This window comes from Canis lupus, chromosome 33 (assembly GCF_011100685.1).
Source record: "Canis lupus familiaris isolate Mischka breed German Shepherd chromosome 33, alternate assembly UU_Cfam_GSD_1.0, whole genome shotgun sequence".
Taxonomy (NCBI): domain Eukaryota; kingdom Metazoa; phylum Chordata; class Mammalia; order Carnivora; family Canidae; genus Canis; species Canis lupus.
In genome coordinates, this window is record NC_049254.1 from 19,185,290 (window position 1) to 19,203,124 (window position 17,835).

At 44.3% G+C, this 17,835-nt stretch overlaps 1 protein-coding gene across 32 annotated transcripts in view; it reads right to left on the reverse strand.

Annotated features, from left to right (window-relative positions):
• ZBTB20 (zinc finger and BTB domain containing 20) overlaps positions 1–17,835 on the reverse strand; it is a 750,813-nt gene that overhangs the window by 10,786 nt on the left and 722,192 nt on the right. For 31 of the 32 annotated variants that reach the window (XM_038582898.1, XM_038582877.1, XM_038582882.1 and 28 more), the window contains one exon: positions 972–2,576. In XM_038582898.1, coding sequence (XP_038438826.1) covers positions 972–2,556 — 1,585 coding nt within the window. In that variant the 5' untranslated portion in view covers positions 2,557–2,576. Of the gene's footprint in view, positions 1–971; positions 2,577–16,769; positions 17,791–17,835 lie in introns of those variants that run through there. The other variant, XM_038582895.1, reaches the window with a different exon arrangement.

The window sequence follows — 17,835 nt, forward strand, 5'->3', positions numbered from 1 at the left end:
GTGCTGATTATGTGCCAGGAATTGTTTTAAGAGTTTCATATATTAATTCACTTAATCCTGAAGACGATACTCTAAGGGAGATATATTATTACCATCCCCATTATATAGACAAGGAAACAAGTACAGAAAGGTGACAGACATCAGTAGTGGCTAAGTCTAATTGCAAGTCTAGGCAATGTGTCTCCAGAGCTCCAGCTTACTATATTATGCTGCCCCCAAAGCTCAAATACTTGGATGTGGCTTATAAGACACTCTGAGTCTTCTTTTTTGCAGGTTGAACAGCCCTAGGACCTTCAACCATGATACACCATGGCTTTGCATTCCTTTGCATCCCGATTATACTCCTCTGAATATGTCCCAATCAGTCTACTGTTTTTTGAAAAGGTAGTGCCCAGACCAGACTGTGGTCTCTAGATGTCAAAAAGAGAGAATAAGCAATTGAAAATAGAGTGAAACTATCACGTTTCTTCATTTCAGGGACCACAAATACAGCATAAGCCTGCATCAGCCTTGTTGTGGCCTCTTCAAGCTGATGGTTCATACAGAATTTACTACACACTGCAACTCGCATCCCTGTTCTGCCTGTATGACTTTGATCTGTAAAATGAAGTGACTGGAGTATATAATCTCCAAGGACTTTTCCAGTTCGAAACAGCTAGAATCAAAGAATGTATCGCAGAGTTCAGCATATTTAAGGGATGTTGTGCCTGTAGATTCTTTGTCAGACTTTTCCCCATTGGGCCCTTCTCCCTAGGGTTTCTGTCATTTTGAGCTTTGGTGGCAGGATGCTTCATTCCTACAATGGGGGTACTGTTGGGGCTTCTAGAAGATGGCTGACAGCGGGGTCTCCTGCAAATCTGAAAGATGACTCCAAACCTTCCCTTCCCCTTGCTGTCTGCCCCTCCCTTCTTCCTACAGCCCCCTCATACCCACGGCCTGCTTCCAGGCCCCCAGGGGGAGCCTGTACTCACCTGTGTGTACGAACATGTGCTTGACGTAGTTCTGTTTGGCGGTGAAAGTCTTGTTGCAGAGAGTGCACTCATAAGGCTTTTTTTCGCCCTGCCCACTGGCTGTGCTGTGGCCTGCGGATGGGGCCAGGGGCTGTGGCGCTGGCAGCTGTGCAGTAAAGGTCGACAGGCCAGGCTGGGACACTGTCACAAACTGGGTCTGCTGGCCTGCCAGGGGCTGTGGCAGGCTGAAGAGGAAAGGCTTGGGGCCACTGCCCGCGGGCTGGGTAGTGAAGAGGGCCGGCAGGTAGGTGTTGCCGGCTGTGCCAATGACCTGTGTGTTGCTGGTCAAGGTCAGAGGCATCCTCAGGTTGCTGGTGAGGGTTTCTGTCTGGCGTAAGTAGAGCTGGGTACTTGGCAATGGCTGCCCGATGGACGTGTTGACCGAAGGCTGCTGCAGGACGCTCTTGTCGGAGCTGTTGCTGACAGTGATGACCGTGCTGTCCATCTCCACCTCGTTGCTTCTTTCCGGGGAGGAGGCACCTGTCTCGAGCTGGTGCGGCTGCGGGCCGCCCTCGGCAGGAGCCTCTGCGGCCTGCTCGGCTTGGGCGGGTTCGGCCTGGCCATCCCGCGCCGCCCCGGGCCCGAACTGCTGCTCCACCGAGTCAGGCTCGGTGCCTATGGAGGAACTGACGCCCGAGTCGAAGCTTTCGCCCTTGGGCTCGCTCTCAGTGCCCTCCGCCTGGTCGGTGTCTTCCGTGCACTCCTCGGACTCGTTGCGCTCCAGGATCTGCACCCTTTGCTGCCCATAGTAGTCGTAGTCGTCCTCCATCTCCTGCTTGATGTGGATGTTGCCCACCAGGGTCTGGATGCGCACGGGCCGGGGCTGCTTGCGGCAGTGCGTGGTCTCGGGGGTGGTGGACAGGTAGCGCTCCATCTGCTGCGAGCGCTCGTGGATGCGCGTGATCCAGCTGGGGTCCTCCATGTGGTGGTCGCGGGGCAGGCCCAGGGCCGTCTCGTGGTGGCTGACCACCGCACCGCTGTAGAAGGAGCGCTCGCCGCTGCCGTTCTGCATGGAGCACGCATAGAGCGCCGAGTAGATCCTGTCCACGCTGTGCTGCGGGTGGCTCTGCAAGTAGCCCGACTCGGTGTCGCTGCTCTGGCCCGAAGTGCCGGACTCGGGGGTGCCCCGTGGCGTGTCCTGGCCCGAGTCCTGGATCCCCGGGAACACGTCACCCACATTCTGTGACACAATGCGCGTGCACTCATCGATGACGGTTTTGATCTGCAGGATGCTGGCGGCCGTGAGGATCTGCAGGGCTTCCGACTGCGAGACGCGCAGCACGCCGCTGTACATGAAGTCAATGAGCTTTTGCACCGACTGCACCGACACCACGGACGGGATCTCGATGTCGCTGTAGCCCAGCAGCAGCTTGTCCTGGAAGAAGGGGCTGCCGGCTGCCAGCACGCAGCGGTGTGCGCGCAGCATGCTCCCGTGGATGCGCACCGTCACGTCACAGAAGTGGCCACGGTTGCGCTGCTCGTTGAGGGTCTCGAGCACGGAATTGCTGAAGTTGTGAAGGTTGATGCTGTGAATGCGCTCGGTCATCCCCTTGCAACTGATGTCACCTGCACGGTGGCAAGACAGAAGACACAAGACAGGGTGTATGGGTCAGAGCTAGCTGACTGCATGCCTAACGCCCAGGTCTCAGGTGGGTTACGCTCATGGCTCCTGGAAGCACCCCCACCCCTGACCTTGCACACACAAGCGGGCTCTGCGGCGAGACGGACATGCCTTGCACGGGGATCGGGCTGCCGGGATGACCGCCTATGAGAAAAAGGCCTTCAATTTGGCTCCAACAATACCCCAGCTATTTTGGGTATCGAATCTCTATTAATGCCCTAGAGCTGCAGCCAGGGTTGCCAGTTGAAGTAGGACAGCCTAATAAACAGATGGGTCACTTGCCTGCTCTTCCTACAGCTTCAGCACACAAGACCTGAGAAACAAATGGAAGACAGGTTCTCATGGAACGCTCTACCCTACACAGGTCTAAGCTGAGGTCCTTTGGGAAGGCTTGTATTTTCTCCAGGTTTCCACAGTTTCTGATTTTATCCATAGACAGCAACAATATTCATAGTTCAAAAATTTGCCTCCCTTCCTATTAATTTATATGTCTATTTCCGAATCCACATCATGTATGCAAAAACCCTTGGAAAATCCAATCCACACTAAGATATCCACCAAACAGCTGTCACCATGTTTTCCACTTGAGGGACAGGCTATAGGCTGCAGCCTGTGAGCTAAAGCGGCACTCACCCACTGATTTCTGTATCTACACACTCTTCTTGGCATCTCCGACAACCTGTTTGAGGACTTTCTAGAGTGGTGGTATGTGACATGGGTCGTTTTCTGCATTTCCTAAAGCTGAACGAGGAAGGAGTGTTTAAAAAGGTCGGACATGGCAGCACTGACCTGGGAGACTTTAGTATCCTAGGTGATCATATTTAGAGTTCCAGCTGGGCACTTCTGTGAGTGAAAGGGAGCACTGTTCATAATTAGGTGAGGACAGCAGGAGTAAACCAGGAATGGGCTGTGTGATCACCCTAGGCAATACCGTGTTCTATGCACTTGCTCCAGGGAAGTATCAAAGGGCTCCCAGTGGGAAGGCAACAGTCAGCTATGCAGAGGCTGTCCATAGCCTGACCCATTGCCACCCTAACACCCAGCGCTCTGCACACGGGGGAAATGGTTACATTTGGATCACAGACTGAGAATTAAAATGGGTGGCTATACCACTAAGTTTTAGGGCTTTCCTATTTTTCTACTTCACTTCTCAAATGGCTCTAAAGAATCCCTCTTTCGGAACCATTCTTCACTTAGAGTCCCCATTCTTGCCTTCGTAGGTGAACAGTCCCCTTGAGAGAGGCCACGCGAGTGGGCCTTTCACAACCAGGGTGGCCCAAACACTGATTGTTGGCCTGTGACCAGGCATCCCTGTGTCTTGCGAGGAGCAGCCCCCAGAGGTAATGATCTGAGGGATAGGAGGAATGCCCACCTCCTCAGGTTCTTTCTCCTCTGCCTTAGGAGAGAGGACCAGTTCAAGAGAGTCGGAACACACCAGCTCTACCTTGCTGCACTCAATCTCTGCATGCTGTCTGAGCTCAGGAGGTGCGGCCGCATCCTTTCATATACTCATTTATTTCCTTTGTTCCCATCTTTACATTTAGTCAGCCTCACACATATCCAGTTACCTTAAGACATGCCTAGAGGCTCTTATGCTCACTTTCAGTCATATGATTTGCATAAGATTTTTACAGAAGAGAATTCCTTCTTGTCCTGACTTCCATTAGGTCTGTGATGTGCCTAAAATATTGCACTGGGCTACAGTTTCTAGGTTGTTTTTTTTTTTTTTTCACTGTTGTAAAAGCAAATTGTCATTGCCAGATTAAAGAATCATGGTGAATCCTCTATAACTGTGCTAATACAAAGTACAGCCCCAGAGGAAGGCCCCAATAACCCAGGAAGGTATTCAGGAAATCAATCAGCAGACCAAATTCTAAGTTCTTGCTGAGTCCCCCATGCACATAGAGCATGAGAACAAGAGTAAACCCTCCTTTATTTAATGCTTACCATGTATTAACATATTATTTCATTTAATCATCACAGCAACCCTTATCATGTAGGTAGTATTATTATTATCCCCATTTTTCAAATGAGAAAACTGAGGCTGGACAAATTAAGAAACTCATTCAAGGCCACAGAGGCAATTGGTGGTAGAGCTGGCATTTGAATACAGGGGGTCTGGCTCTAGAGTTCACACTCTTACCTGCTTCATTGCATTGCATGTTTTGCCCCAAATGAAGTCTGGCCCTTAGGTGTCCATAGATCCACTGTAAAGCTGTGTAAAAAAAGTTTGTTCAATATGTTCTCCAGCTGCTTCTACACCTACCCTTGAATTAGCATGGTGTTCATGTTTCTAGGCCTTGGGACATCAACGTAGTCTCAGTAAATCTAACTTAAAAGACTTTTTTTTTTTTTTTTTTTTTTAGTTTATAAATGGAATAATGCAAGAGATCAAACAACTTGTCCTGGCACTAAAATGTAGAGTTTTCTATATACAGTTTTACTATCACTAAAGTCTTTTTTATTTAAGTAAAACAGTAAGCACTAAAATTGGTTGAGTCTCTAATAAAGTCACCATCTCTGAGTAGGATGGATTTATTAAGTAACTTTTTTCCACACAGGTGAAAACACTCTTTAAACACACATTTGCTCTTAGCCCAGTCACAGCAATATCACTAGGCTTGTCACTTATGATGAAGACTCATCTTCTTTCTGATAATTCTGGGAAGAAACTCTATGACAAGTATCATAATCATTAATATCCACATAACATTTCATAGCGTACAAAACTCTTTCACATACAACATCTTAGTCTTTTCTTAAAGCCATCCTTATGTTTTTAGGACAAGTCCTATTATTATTATTTGATGTAAGAAAAAGGTTGAGGCCATCAAAGTGTTGAAGTGACTTATCCTAAATTTTACACAGCTAGTAAGAGGCAGGGTTGGGATTAGAACCCATACCCCTTGATGCTTTTCTCACTGCATAACACTGGGTCACTGAAGGATGAAACTCGGATTGCCTAGGGATCTAAGGCCATCCTAATCCTCAGGACATAGAAGAAAAGATAAAAACACTGAAAGCGATGATGGAGGTTGCTCTAGAGTAGGAAACGGTCAACAGCAAAAGCTGTCCTCATACTACACATACTCATACACACACACACACACACAAACACACACACTTAAAATCTCATGAGAAAAATTGAAAGTGCTTGTTTGGTCGAATCTATCTAAACAATCAGGTAACCCTATAGAGATAATCACTAAAAGTTGTTAAATAGTCTCAATTATGATTATTGCAGTACTGTCACCAACTTCATTAGAAACCACAGAGACGGTTTTTAAAACTCAAACTTGCACACATGTACAACCTGACCCGAGACAAGCCTAGTTAGATTTTTATAGACACAATTTTTAAACATCTCCCCGAGTACACTGGTCCCACACGGCAGTGAGCAGCTATGAAAGGCTGAATGGGCTTTGCTGATACGGGTACAGATGCGATGGGGGACCCTGCCTTTCCATTCAAGCACGCCTGGTTCCTCCTGCACACAATGCTGAAGCAATTCTTTCCCAGGCTTTCTTTTATATTTAGCACTAATACAGTGGGAAAAAGTTTCTGCCACAGCAAGGCAATGTCCAGGCTTTTGTGAAGCAGGTCCTTTCATCCAATGGGCATTAATGTATAGATTCCAATGGAATAAATCTGAAATACTCTACTGTAGAAGATTTGTTCCCCATTGAAAACAAATCTTGATTAGATGGTTATTCACGGACTGTATAGGAAGGAATGGTGTGAAAATGCTGACTCCATTCTTTCTTAGATTGACACTGAATAGGCATTTGGGCTATTCAAAAAAAAAAAAAGAGGGAGAGAGAGTGAGAGAGAGAGAGAGAAGAAGAAGAAGAAGAAGAAGAAGAAGAAGAAGAAGAAGAAGAAGAAGAAGAAGAAAGAAAGAAAGAAAGAAAGAAAGAAAGAAAGAAAGAAAGAAAGAAGAAAGAAAACACCAACCACTCTCTCAACTCCACAAAACCATACAACTTTACAAAGATCATGTATATCTGGGGACATCACCTCACCCCAAAAATACCCCCAAGGTGGTGTTGAACATAGAACTGATGGGGTAAAATGAAAAGAGTGATGACAATGGTTCTCTGTGTGTTTAAAAATAATAACTGACCTTCTTTCCACTAGAGTGAAAATACAGAGTCAGCCTGAGATGGCATTCACTGGAAACACGCAAGGAATCCTACCACCGAGAGTGGTCATGTGTCCTGAATGACTGTTCTGTGAGCCCGCACAATGCGGATGGGGCGGACCCAGGGTGAGTACCGAAGGAGAAATGGGCTTGTAGTGAAAGAGGTGGTGGAGGGCCTGGCTCTGCCTTGCAGGAACCCAGCTCCTGCCTGTCTCCTCAACTGCGGGCGTCCGGGGGGGTAGGACTTAGCATGAGAATGAAAAGCTGCTTGTGCACAAGGGAGAATGAACAAGAAAGGAAACAGCAGGCAATACAATCTCCTTTAATTAGGTGTGAAATCCAGTCCTTTCTCAGCCCGGATATATAAAATGAGACCAGTGCAAGGGTGAGGTGCTACAGAGGGAGACGGGAATTTGAAGTCTCTGTGATTTGGGAGGAAACACCAGCTCTCAAATTAAAACCCACATGAATTTCGGTCAAGTCAACACGTCTAAGTCAAATGGCAGGGCTGAAAAGCCCTTGAGCATTCAATCTGGGTCACCAGGCTCACATGAGGTAAGTGGGTCAGCTCACGAACTAGGGCTAGGGTGGCCAGGCCTCCCCAGCCCAGGCTCTCATATCCCACTCTTTCCCACACTGCACACCAATACCATTATCCTGCTGAGGTTGCTCTCTCATATATTAGGTGATTAGTGACGGTCCTAAGCTACTGTGTGTTGGTGTTACATACCAAGTGGGTCATGCTCGGAAAGGCCCATTCTTCTCCTAGGGAAGATTCAGGTCCCTTCCTCCCCAGATCTACATCTGTTGCCCCTGCCAGGGCCAAGACTTCGGTCATATCCATTTGACCTACATGCAGGGTGCAGGGGTGGTGGTCAACTACAGAGCCTCTGCATCATGGGAGGATAGAGCTTTCTTGCTCACAGCTTTCACCATCTGAAGCACATGTCCCTCCACATACTTTCTATCTCACTGGCATCTTCACAATCTTTATGAGACAGAGAAACTGAAGAACTCCATAAAAACCTGCTTTTGGCTCCCTTTCCTGCTTCTAAATCTTGTTAGGGCCTACGCCCCTGCCCTACACATGCCTTCATGTATGTCCTCCATATAAGGGACAAGGAGTTAATGATTTCTTTGGAGTCTTCCAGCACAACAGATAACATCTAAGGAGTGACCAGGCATGGCCATCATGTGCATATTCCAGACCACCGGCGCTAGACATATCGACGCCAAGACCCCCTGGCTCTAGGGAATAAGTCACTTATGATGGACACCTGGACTCTGTCCTTGTTCTGACCAGTTTCTGGATGCCTGAGAGGACACAGACACCAGACCACAATTGTCAATAAAAAACCCCCAGACTCTAAGTGAAGATGAGACTCCCTCCTTTCCTTTCTGACTGTTCCAGACATTCTGTCTCTAACCTGCACTCTCTCTATACCTTCAATTAACTCTGCTTTCACCTCCTGTTGGCTTGTGTTTGATTTCTATCCTGAACACAGGCAAGGATCCTCTTGGCTGATCCTGCGGGACTGCCTCTGGGTCCATGAACCGGCCTGCCAGTATCATTTGGAGGGTGGCCGGGGGCACTGGGGAAAACACACAAACAAAAGGTGGCAGGTTGTATAACAAGACTCTTTCTCTCACCTTGGCTCCATACACCTAGCATAGTCCAGCTGTCATTGCCTCCTGGAAGTGGGGACCGTGGGAGGGTCATCAGCTGCACTGCGTTATGCACCCACTCCTGGGTGTAAAGGGGGCGTGTTTGGGCTGTCTCCCGGTGAGTGAGAGTTGTCCTCTATCTTCCCAGTCATCTAAGCCCAAGGTACAGGAACCATTAGAGGCTGTTTTCTTTTTTTCCCCTTCTTTTCTTTTTTAGCACTGGTAACAGAATTGTTCTCATACAACATAAATCAACTGTTCACCTTTCAGCAATTTGACTTCCAAACATATTTTCTGGAGGACAGCACCTATGAATATTGGAAACAGGCTGTATATACTTTTGTAGTAAATGGTTATTATTTTAGATGGACAGAGATAGTCAACCCTCTAACTTGCTTAAAGTGATTATAACACCATTCTATCTATGATCTCAGTACTGTACTTGGGTTTGTCTTTCCTATTCCTTGAACTTTCATTCATACACACAATGAACTTTCATTCATTCGGGAGTATAGTGTAAGTACTAAAAGGTCTTTGGGAAGTACATGTGTTGGACTTTAGGAGTGTCCACATGTTTTCATGAATGGGTATGTTTCTACTTTCATAGGATAAGGTCAGTGTCTTTCATTAGAATCCCTAAGAGGTCTGTGTCTCCCTCCTCCTCCCAAATTGAGACCCATGAATTGAGGATCAGTATCTCTCTTTAGGCTGCTCTTAACCACTCTGACTAATCAGAGCCTCTGAAACTGGTGCTGCCTCATCCTGCATCTGATGCAGCGGGCCTAGTGGGCTGATACTTCCCATGTACTGAGGCTGATCGGATGCTAACTTATGTGATAAACTCAACAGTCTTAGCCAAAATGACAGCAGTTACCTTTCTGAAGAGAATGGTTTAAAAATAAAAAGAGGATTGAAAAGGAAGAGAGAAAAAAGAGAACAGGAATGTAGATGATAAAGTACTAATGTTGGCTGACACCTGGAGGAATGTAACAGAGCTAGATAGTTTGACAGTTGATGAGGCCAACCACAGGTTTTTGTCAGAGTGGATCCCCTTTGACGGTTAACACAGATCCATGGAAGAACTAGGAAACATCCTTTAATGTTTTTTGACTGTTAAGAATGAGACATTGTGGTATAAATTGAATTTAAAAATATAAACTTAATATGCACTTTTCTTTCTTTTTTTTTTTAACTTAATATGCACTTCTAATCTAGCCAACAAGATAGAGTTCACCTGAAAGCTCTGTAGTACTTCAAACTGGCAGTTGGCTTTTTTTTTTTTTTTTAAGATTTTATTTATTTATTCATGAGAAACACAGAAAGAGGCAGAGACATAGGCAGAGAGAGAAGCAGGCTCCCTGCGGGGAGCCTGATGCGGGACTCGATCCCAGGACCCCGGGATCACCACCTGAGCCAAAGATTGATGCTCAGCCACTGAGCCACCCTGGTGCCCCAGCAGTTGGCTTTTCTTTCTTTGTTTTTCTCTCTCCCTTCATGACCCTCCCTCCCCTCCCTCTTTCCCTCCCTCTCTCGCCCCTCCCTCCCTCCCTCCCTCCCTCCCTCCCTCCCTCCCTTCCTTCCTTCCTTCCTTCCTTCCTTCCTTCCTTCCTTCCTCTCTCCCCCCTGCCTCACTCCTTTCTTCCTTCTTTCTTTCTGCTATACCATTCAGTTTTCCTAAGCTTCAAGAATGGTGAACAAGCGGGCAAAATTGTGAACTAGGAACACATTTGCCCCATGATCTTCAGGCCCATCCCCAAATCTGGACCAAGTCTCCATTCTTGTCGTCCTTCCACTCTCTTCACTCTACCAAAAAGTAAGCTTTATGCTTTGTCTCATGGATAGGAAGAGACTGATAATACCGGTAGGATTTTCAGGGCCAAAGGAAAAGTCCCAGGGAAGCTTTTTTACTAGGCTCTGGAGGCTGTCACAGTCTCCCTCAGAGCCCAGGCCTTTGGTTTGCTTGATTCCACACTCAGTCTGTTATCTCCAAGCAGGGACTAAGAAGTGCCTGACTATGCATCTAGCATTGTGAATACAATGATATGAAAGCAGTTGTTTTGGGGGTCACTTGAATTTTCACCAATTCATGAGTGAAGCATTTACTGAGAATACCCTTGTGTAAATGGATACAGAAGGCCATAGATGATCTGAAATCTAAAACAGTGGAAGAGGGCAGCGCGGGTGGCTCAGCAGTTTGGCACCACCTTCAGTCCAGGGTGTGATCCTGGAGACCCAGGATCGGGTCCCACGTCCGGCTCCCTGCATGGAGCCTGCTTCTCCCTCTGCCTGTGTCTCTGCCTCTCTCTCTCTCTATATATATATCTCATGAATAAATAAATAAAATCTTTAAAAAATATAAAAAATAAAAAAAAAGTGGAAGAAATTCATCGGTAAGGACCTTTGACATTTGAAACGTATATTAATCAATCAGCTTCTCTCAGACCTCGTTGCCCAGGAAAAGCTGGTTCTACTCTTATCTTTGTGGACCCTGTGCAAATCATACCTGGAGCTCAGAATCAAAATTTAGATTCCATTTTTGCAACTATATGGAACCTCATGGTATGCTATTCTAAGTAAAATTTACTCCTTAGCCTCACTCAAATGTCGATTCCTTATTTTACTTCAAGGCTGATTTCTTTTTTATAGTTATGTATATTTTCCTATATATTCACTAATGTATTAAGTATTCTTTTAAGCCAACTGAAATCCCTTTAGTTATGAGGTAAGGATATAATCAAACAATCAAGAAGTAATTGAACATCAACTTTATGGAACCCATTCTAAATATAAGTTAAACCTTCAGCTTGGGGTATTATCAAGCTACATGCCTTATGAATTTCTACACTTTGAGCATCTGATTCCAGTGGCATAAAACACGGAATGTTCAAATACCTTCTTTATTCTCTTATAGTACAGCTTGTGAAAGCTAAGTTTTAACTCTGGGAACAAAGGCATTGGACAGCTATAATTCTAGACAACATTCTAAAAGACACCTATGCCCTCATTCTGAAGCTGAAATGAAATGGTTTCTTCTTGAGGAGAGAGGACCTGCTGGGACTAAGGAGGAAAGTCAATGAAATCTGAGGTTGATGCCTTTAAATCCTCTTATATCATAAACCTTTTGAGACACCTTTTAGGAGTTTGATTTTTTTTTTTTTTATAAAGCTCTTTCCTTACAAATTTAGCTGCTGCCCTATTGTAACCTTTTCTTTTGTTCACTAAATCTGGGGAACAAAAACACAGAGATGCTGCATCCGTGGGTGGGATACAAAAATGAACAAAAGGATCTACTTAAATTCACGGTGAAAGTATGCAGTTTGAACTTTGCTTTGGATAGGCCTTAAGAAGAATCTTTATATTCAAATGTACAGTTAATAAGTTCGGTCCTTTTTTTTTCTGCTTGAAAAGAAATTATACATTTTAAAAGTGTTTATATAAAAACCAGCATCTTCTTACTTACTAGTCTGTTTTTCTTTTGATCTCTATACCATCGTATACTTATCTTAAAGGAAAAACAAAGTTTTATCTTTAGTGAGTTCAAAGATCAGCATAACTCCCAGGAATGACATTCCTTTGGGAAATATCAACTGGTTGTTAAAGTATGGTTAGGTAAGAAATTAAGTTTTTTGACTTTGGGAAAACTTTTATCTGAACTTCAACGACTGAGAAAACAGAACCCCATAGCGTCGTTTTAAAAAAGCCTTTTTACTAAAATAATCACAGGGCTTCCCAATCCATAGAACTTCCTTTGGTCCTCTGTTGCTGCACTGTTTTGAGACTGCTTTTGAAGCAGATCTTCAGATTTACGTTCAAATGTTCTCTTTGCTTATGTCTTCCTAGAAAAAATAAGTTACTTCCAATGTGACAACTGGTTTTCAAGCATAGTTCTGTTTGTCAATAGAAGGGACTACACTACTTCTCTATAGAGGGCATGGGCTTGAGCCATGATAGATCGTTTTACAGAAAAAAATGAAAGCCTTCTATCTCAAAGCAACAAGGAAGAGCCACGGAAAAAGGTAAATTTGTTTTTCTGGATTACTAGTGAAGTGAGAAGCACAGAGGTGGTTTGATGTGGGCTAGTTTAAGACAAGTAGCTGAAACTACATCTCAACAGCCCACCTAGGATGATCCATTATAAAGCCAAGCACAGGATTTCTTTAAGAAAGAATAAGATGTAAGTCCTTCTGGCTCATGCTAAGATGAAGAGCCTAGATAAATGTTGTTGGAACTCAAAAGCTTGGGAGACACTGGTTAAGTAAATGAAGCAGAAGGCATACTGTATAATTATTCTAATAAGGACTAAGATATTTCATTTTTATTTTATTTTTATTGTATTCTTTATGTGTTCTTTCATTAAATATTTTTATGTTATTTACATATCATAGGAAAAATGATATTAAGCTGTAAGAGCCTTCTATAGCTATAGGAAACATTCTAATGATCTCATCTTATGTCACTGGTTTGATCTCATTTTCTCATTTTCCCCCGAATAAAATCTCCGCACTAATATAAGGAATTGGACATCTTGCCATCCCTTGCATGTGTTGCGTTTATCCATTTATTCTTAATTCTCTTCTCCTGTTGAATTTGTCCTGTGTTCTAAAATACTGTGCTTTCTGTACTTACTAACCCTTAGGTACCATTCGAGAACCCTGTTCAAAGTTCTTCCATCTCTGTGGAGCCTTCTTTGATTACTGGAGTCCATCCTGAGTTCTCTCTTTTCTTAGTTCCAACTGGTTGATGAGGCAATAGATTGAAACATTAATTTCTTTTTTGGTCTCCACCCCCCCCCCCCCCCCCCAACTGAATGAGAAGACTTTCCTAACAATACGGCAATTAAGAAAGGCTAAGGAAGTCGTGGCCTCAGAGTCTGACTCAGAAGCTAAGCCTTAAAGACAAAGCCCTGAGACAGAGGGCTTTGTTTTTGGAATCTAGGCCTTCTAAAGAGAATTAAGCTAGGCCCTTTCTAGGGAGAAGTGGGTGTGACTGGTGCCTTGGAATTAGACTGAGGTAGTCTGACGGAGAAAAATACTCAACTACCCCTCAAATGGGGAAGGTAATAAAGTTTGAAGTCTCTGCTTATACACAACTGTAATCGGGGTAAGTTCTTGGTACATTTCTGGAGGCTGGACAGAAAAAGGCACTGCCTCTAGAGGAAAAGTGATGATTTGGGGGCAAGGACCACTGGGAGGGCATCTCTAAATACAGCTAATGCAGTAGTGACTAGTAGTCAGATGGACCCAGGTCTTGGTCCGGTAGACAACCAATGTGGATGATGGAGACCACTGTGGACTCAGGATCTGACCTCTCCCTTGAATTCACGAGTCCTGCACAAGTCTGGGGAAGGGAGTGGAGCCTGAAGCTTCATGAAATTTCTAACTTCACGATAGCAGCCTCAGGTTAAATTTGCTTTAGAAATGCAAGGAAATGTTTTCTGCAACCGAATGCTGAGGAATAAATCCGAACATCTTACGCACGGACCACATAATTCAGTACATGATTGATTATTGTCTCTTTTCATTCACACTTACCTATGTCTACAAGAAGACTCCAAGCTTCCCGAAGGCTAGTACTTTATCTTGCTCTAACTATAGCTGCAACTACGAATTTTTGGAGCCTTCACACTACCTAACATTGAGTAGGTCCTAACTGAGTATCTGTTTGATCAAGTCTCCTTTGAACTGGCCAAACATGCTGACAATGTAGCTGGGAACTTCCGGCAGCATTTTTTCTCCGAGATATGTCTGCATGTTATAGTCCCAGGGGGTCTTTCTGTCTCTGAAGTTCTGGGTAATGCTCTTCTCCCTCTCCTTTACCATCTACTGTCTCTCATCAGGGAATAGCCATAGTTCTATTTCCAATATGAATTTAAGGTCTAAGGCAGTTGGGTTTTGATGCATTCACTGAGTTTCTCACAAACTGTGTTCATTCAAGTATGGTTTCTGACACAGGCCTTACTGTCCTCATCTCCTGGATTCCATTTGACCCAAGAGACAGTTCATTAGGTCCTCCTGTCAGCTGAGGAGTCAGTGGAGCTCAGAGCAGAGCCATAACTTATAACCCAAAGTGAGAAGAGACGACCAATCTCTGATGTGACATAAAAATTGTTAGGCCAAACTCCCACCCCTCTTGCCTAATTTAGGGACGCTAAATTGCTTGCTCGCAGATGTTACAGAGATATCTACCAATCAGCTTTAATACCTGGGCATGCATTTTTGCATAAACAGTGTCAGAGATTGTTTAGAATATTTTCACTTGGTGGCCACTGGGTGTCCTCATTTACAAAGTAAATAAGTAAATACACACTATTTACTGTAGGTCACCAGTGGGAATTAGACACTAGGTTTCTCTTTGGCCTTTCACATACTAGGTATAAATGTATTATTGAACTTAAAACCAGGTCAGAAATTGGTACTGTTTATAAATGCTCAGGTAAAATTAGTAAGGTTTAGAACCAAAGTAACTTTTGCAAGTTCTACACAGAATTTATTTACAAGGCCATTTCTTCAACAGAGGGGACTGTGATCCAGCTTTTAGAATGAGCTCCTATTTGTTTGAAAATTGGCATGGGATTTTGACTATCTGCATAGAGAGCCAGGAGAGAGGGGCAGAGAAGGTCTTAATTTATTCTTCAAGAGAAAAGAGAACACCAAATATCTCCATGGGATATTTGTTAGATTCTGTTTTTATCTCAGTTTTTCTGAAAACCAATTAAAAATAATAATGAGAAAGATAAAATATGTTCTCTTCTTGGAAACCTAAAATAATGTGGAAAAAAACAGTACATTGAGTTGGGTCATATAATGACTATGAATCATTTCATATTTAAAGACAAAGAATTAAATTATTTCTTTGTAGACCAGTTATCCCACCTGTAAAATGAAGATCCTTATGCTTAACAGGGATGCAAATATAGAGGCACTTAGGGTTCCTGGGAAAAGAAACTGTAGACCCGACAGATTTTTAGGGTGGTACTAATATTCTAATTGTTGTTGAGTCACAGGTGTGTGTCTTGTCACTGATGGCAGACACAGAAAGTCCAGGCCAGACACATGCAGCCAATAAACATTTACTGATTCAACCACTCTAAGGCACCAAGCGTGATGCACTGCTAGGCTATCACTTTGTGCTCCCGTAAGTGATTTGTGCATGCCTAGGATTGTCAATGCTTCTAAACATACATTATATATATATATCCCTGATGAGATTCTTTCCCTGCAAGGCCAAAAGGATTTCCATCTCCCTACCCTGTAAATCCCTCAAACTTGATATAATAGAACTACTGCTAAACATATAACAATATTTGCCTTCAAACGTGGTGCTTAACTAACTAGTTAACCTTTTTATTTTTTTTAAAGATTTTATTTATTTATTCATGAGAGACACAGAGAGAGAGAGAGAGAGAGAGAGAGAGAGAGAGAAGCAGAGACACAGGCAGAGGGAGAAGCAGGCTCCATGCAGGGAGCCCGACCTGGGACTCGATCCCGGGTCTCCAGGATCATGCCCTGGACCGAAGGTGGTGCTAAACCGCTGAGCCACCCAGGCTGCCCTAGCTAACCTTTTTCAAAAGCAAAGTTAACTTTACCATAATAATTTTTCCCTCTAGTGTATACCCTCAGCTTAATTATTGTTCCCTGGCATGTGATTTCAGTATATAGATCATCAATATCATTCTGTACCATAACCAATTCATACAGATAATATCAGGGAAACTAGGAAGCTGTGTGAACTATTCACTGCCTTTCAGAGATGTTCTCTGGTCTTATTTGACTTTGCTTTACAGCTTTTTTCCTGTTTTTAAAAGACCACCCGCCCATGACTCTAGTACAGCTGTCTGTAACTCTCAACCGTTGAAATGCGCAGCAATACACAATAGCCAGGTCACTTGCACCCTGAGATTCCACTAAAGGATCACAATGTGCTCCGAGTGTATGGAGAAGTATCTCATTTCTTCTAAAGATCCTTAAATTCCTGGGATTTATGGCATTTTCCAACTCTTTAATTAGTAGATTCATTTTTGAACTACGGTAACCCCAAAGACGCGTATCTGCGGAGCCCTCCCGATTGTGTTTTTCCCTAAGCTTTTACTCCTTTCAGTTTCCCCAGTTTGCTCCTTTAATTTCACTTTCAGAACTTCTTGAGGCTCAGTGGCTGAACACCACACAGGGCAGGTTTTATCTGATGTACCGGCGCCTGGTGTGGTCTAAGGCACACTGGTGTTTTGTTCTTGAAGTATAGGACTGAAGTTCTGAAACCTAGACTCCAACACAAAGGAGATCATTAGCTCGTTTTAAGTGTCTCTTTTCTTCCCTCCTGGCCCCCTCCTACTCACCCCAGTGCTTCCTTAGTCCTATGCACCGGCCACAGATGGCAACCATATTCCAACGCTGAGTATATACAAAATCGTGCCATGGAGAACAGAGTGGCTTCAAAGTTAGCTTTCTATTCGAGTGGGATGATGGAGACTCTGGAGGAGTGAACTCATCTCTCATTCATTTAATCCTCTATTCATTCAGCCAGGAGTTTGTTTTCCTACACATTCTTCTAGTGTCCAGCCAGTTGAGGGAGGATGGGTGTGAAGAACTCTCTCGAGGGCCCTTCCAGCAGGAGGGCACTGGGACTCTAAGCCAAGCTCTTGTTTCCCTGGGCCAGCTCTGCCTGCTGTTGATCGAATCACGCCAGCCCCGTGAGAGGAGCTGGGGAGCACTGTGTGGGGGGTGGGTTTCTCAAGAACGGCCTCCTTGCTAGACTGACAGCACAGGCGAGGATTAGACCAGGAAAAAGGGTGAAACAAGGAGGTGTGGGGTTGCAGGAAACTCTGCAGGATGGTACAGGAATGCGAGGTGGAAGTGGGAAAACCTTTCCTTTTTCTTGTTTCAAGGTTTGCTGGAGCTTTCGCCTAATCATCTGTTTGAGCATCTTGAAAATAAGTATCTATTTTCATGATATCTATCAAAAACAGGCACCAGATTATACTACAAAGTTGACCTTAACCCTGCCATATTGTTACTAGAATCAAAACATGTAGCAGCCTACAACCAACAGAAAACCATTCTGTTTTCCCAGCATAAAAACCAGAGGGTATCTATGATGCACTTTGCTTTACAGGTCTGCAGAAGAAAAAATCCAGGAAAAAAAATCACCTATACTTTCGCAAATGGGCAAAACGCTCACAAACGCGATCTCCCCTTGCTTTTGCCCTGTTCTTCCCCCATCACATTCATTCATGCATTTAGTCATTCAACAAATATTTGCTGAGCACCTACTACAGCCAAGCACTCTGCTAGGTGCTAAGGATCAAGCAGTGAACAAGAAAAGATTTCTGCCCTCACGAGTTCTTCTGCTTGGCCCAAATAAGCATTTAATAATTTAACTGCCAGCATGTCATTTGAGGAACG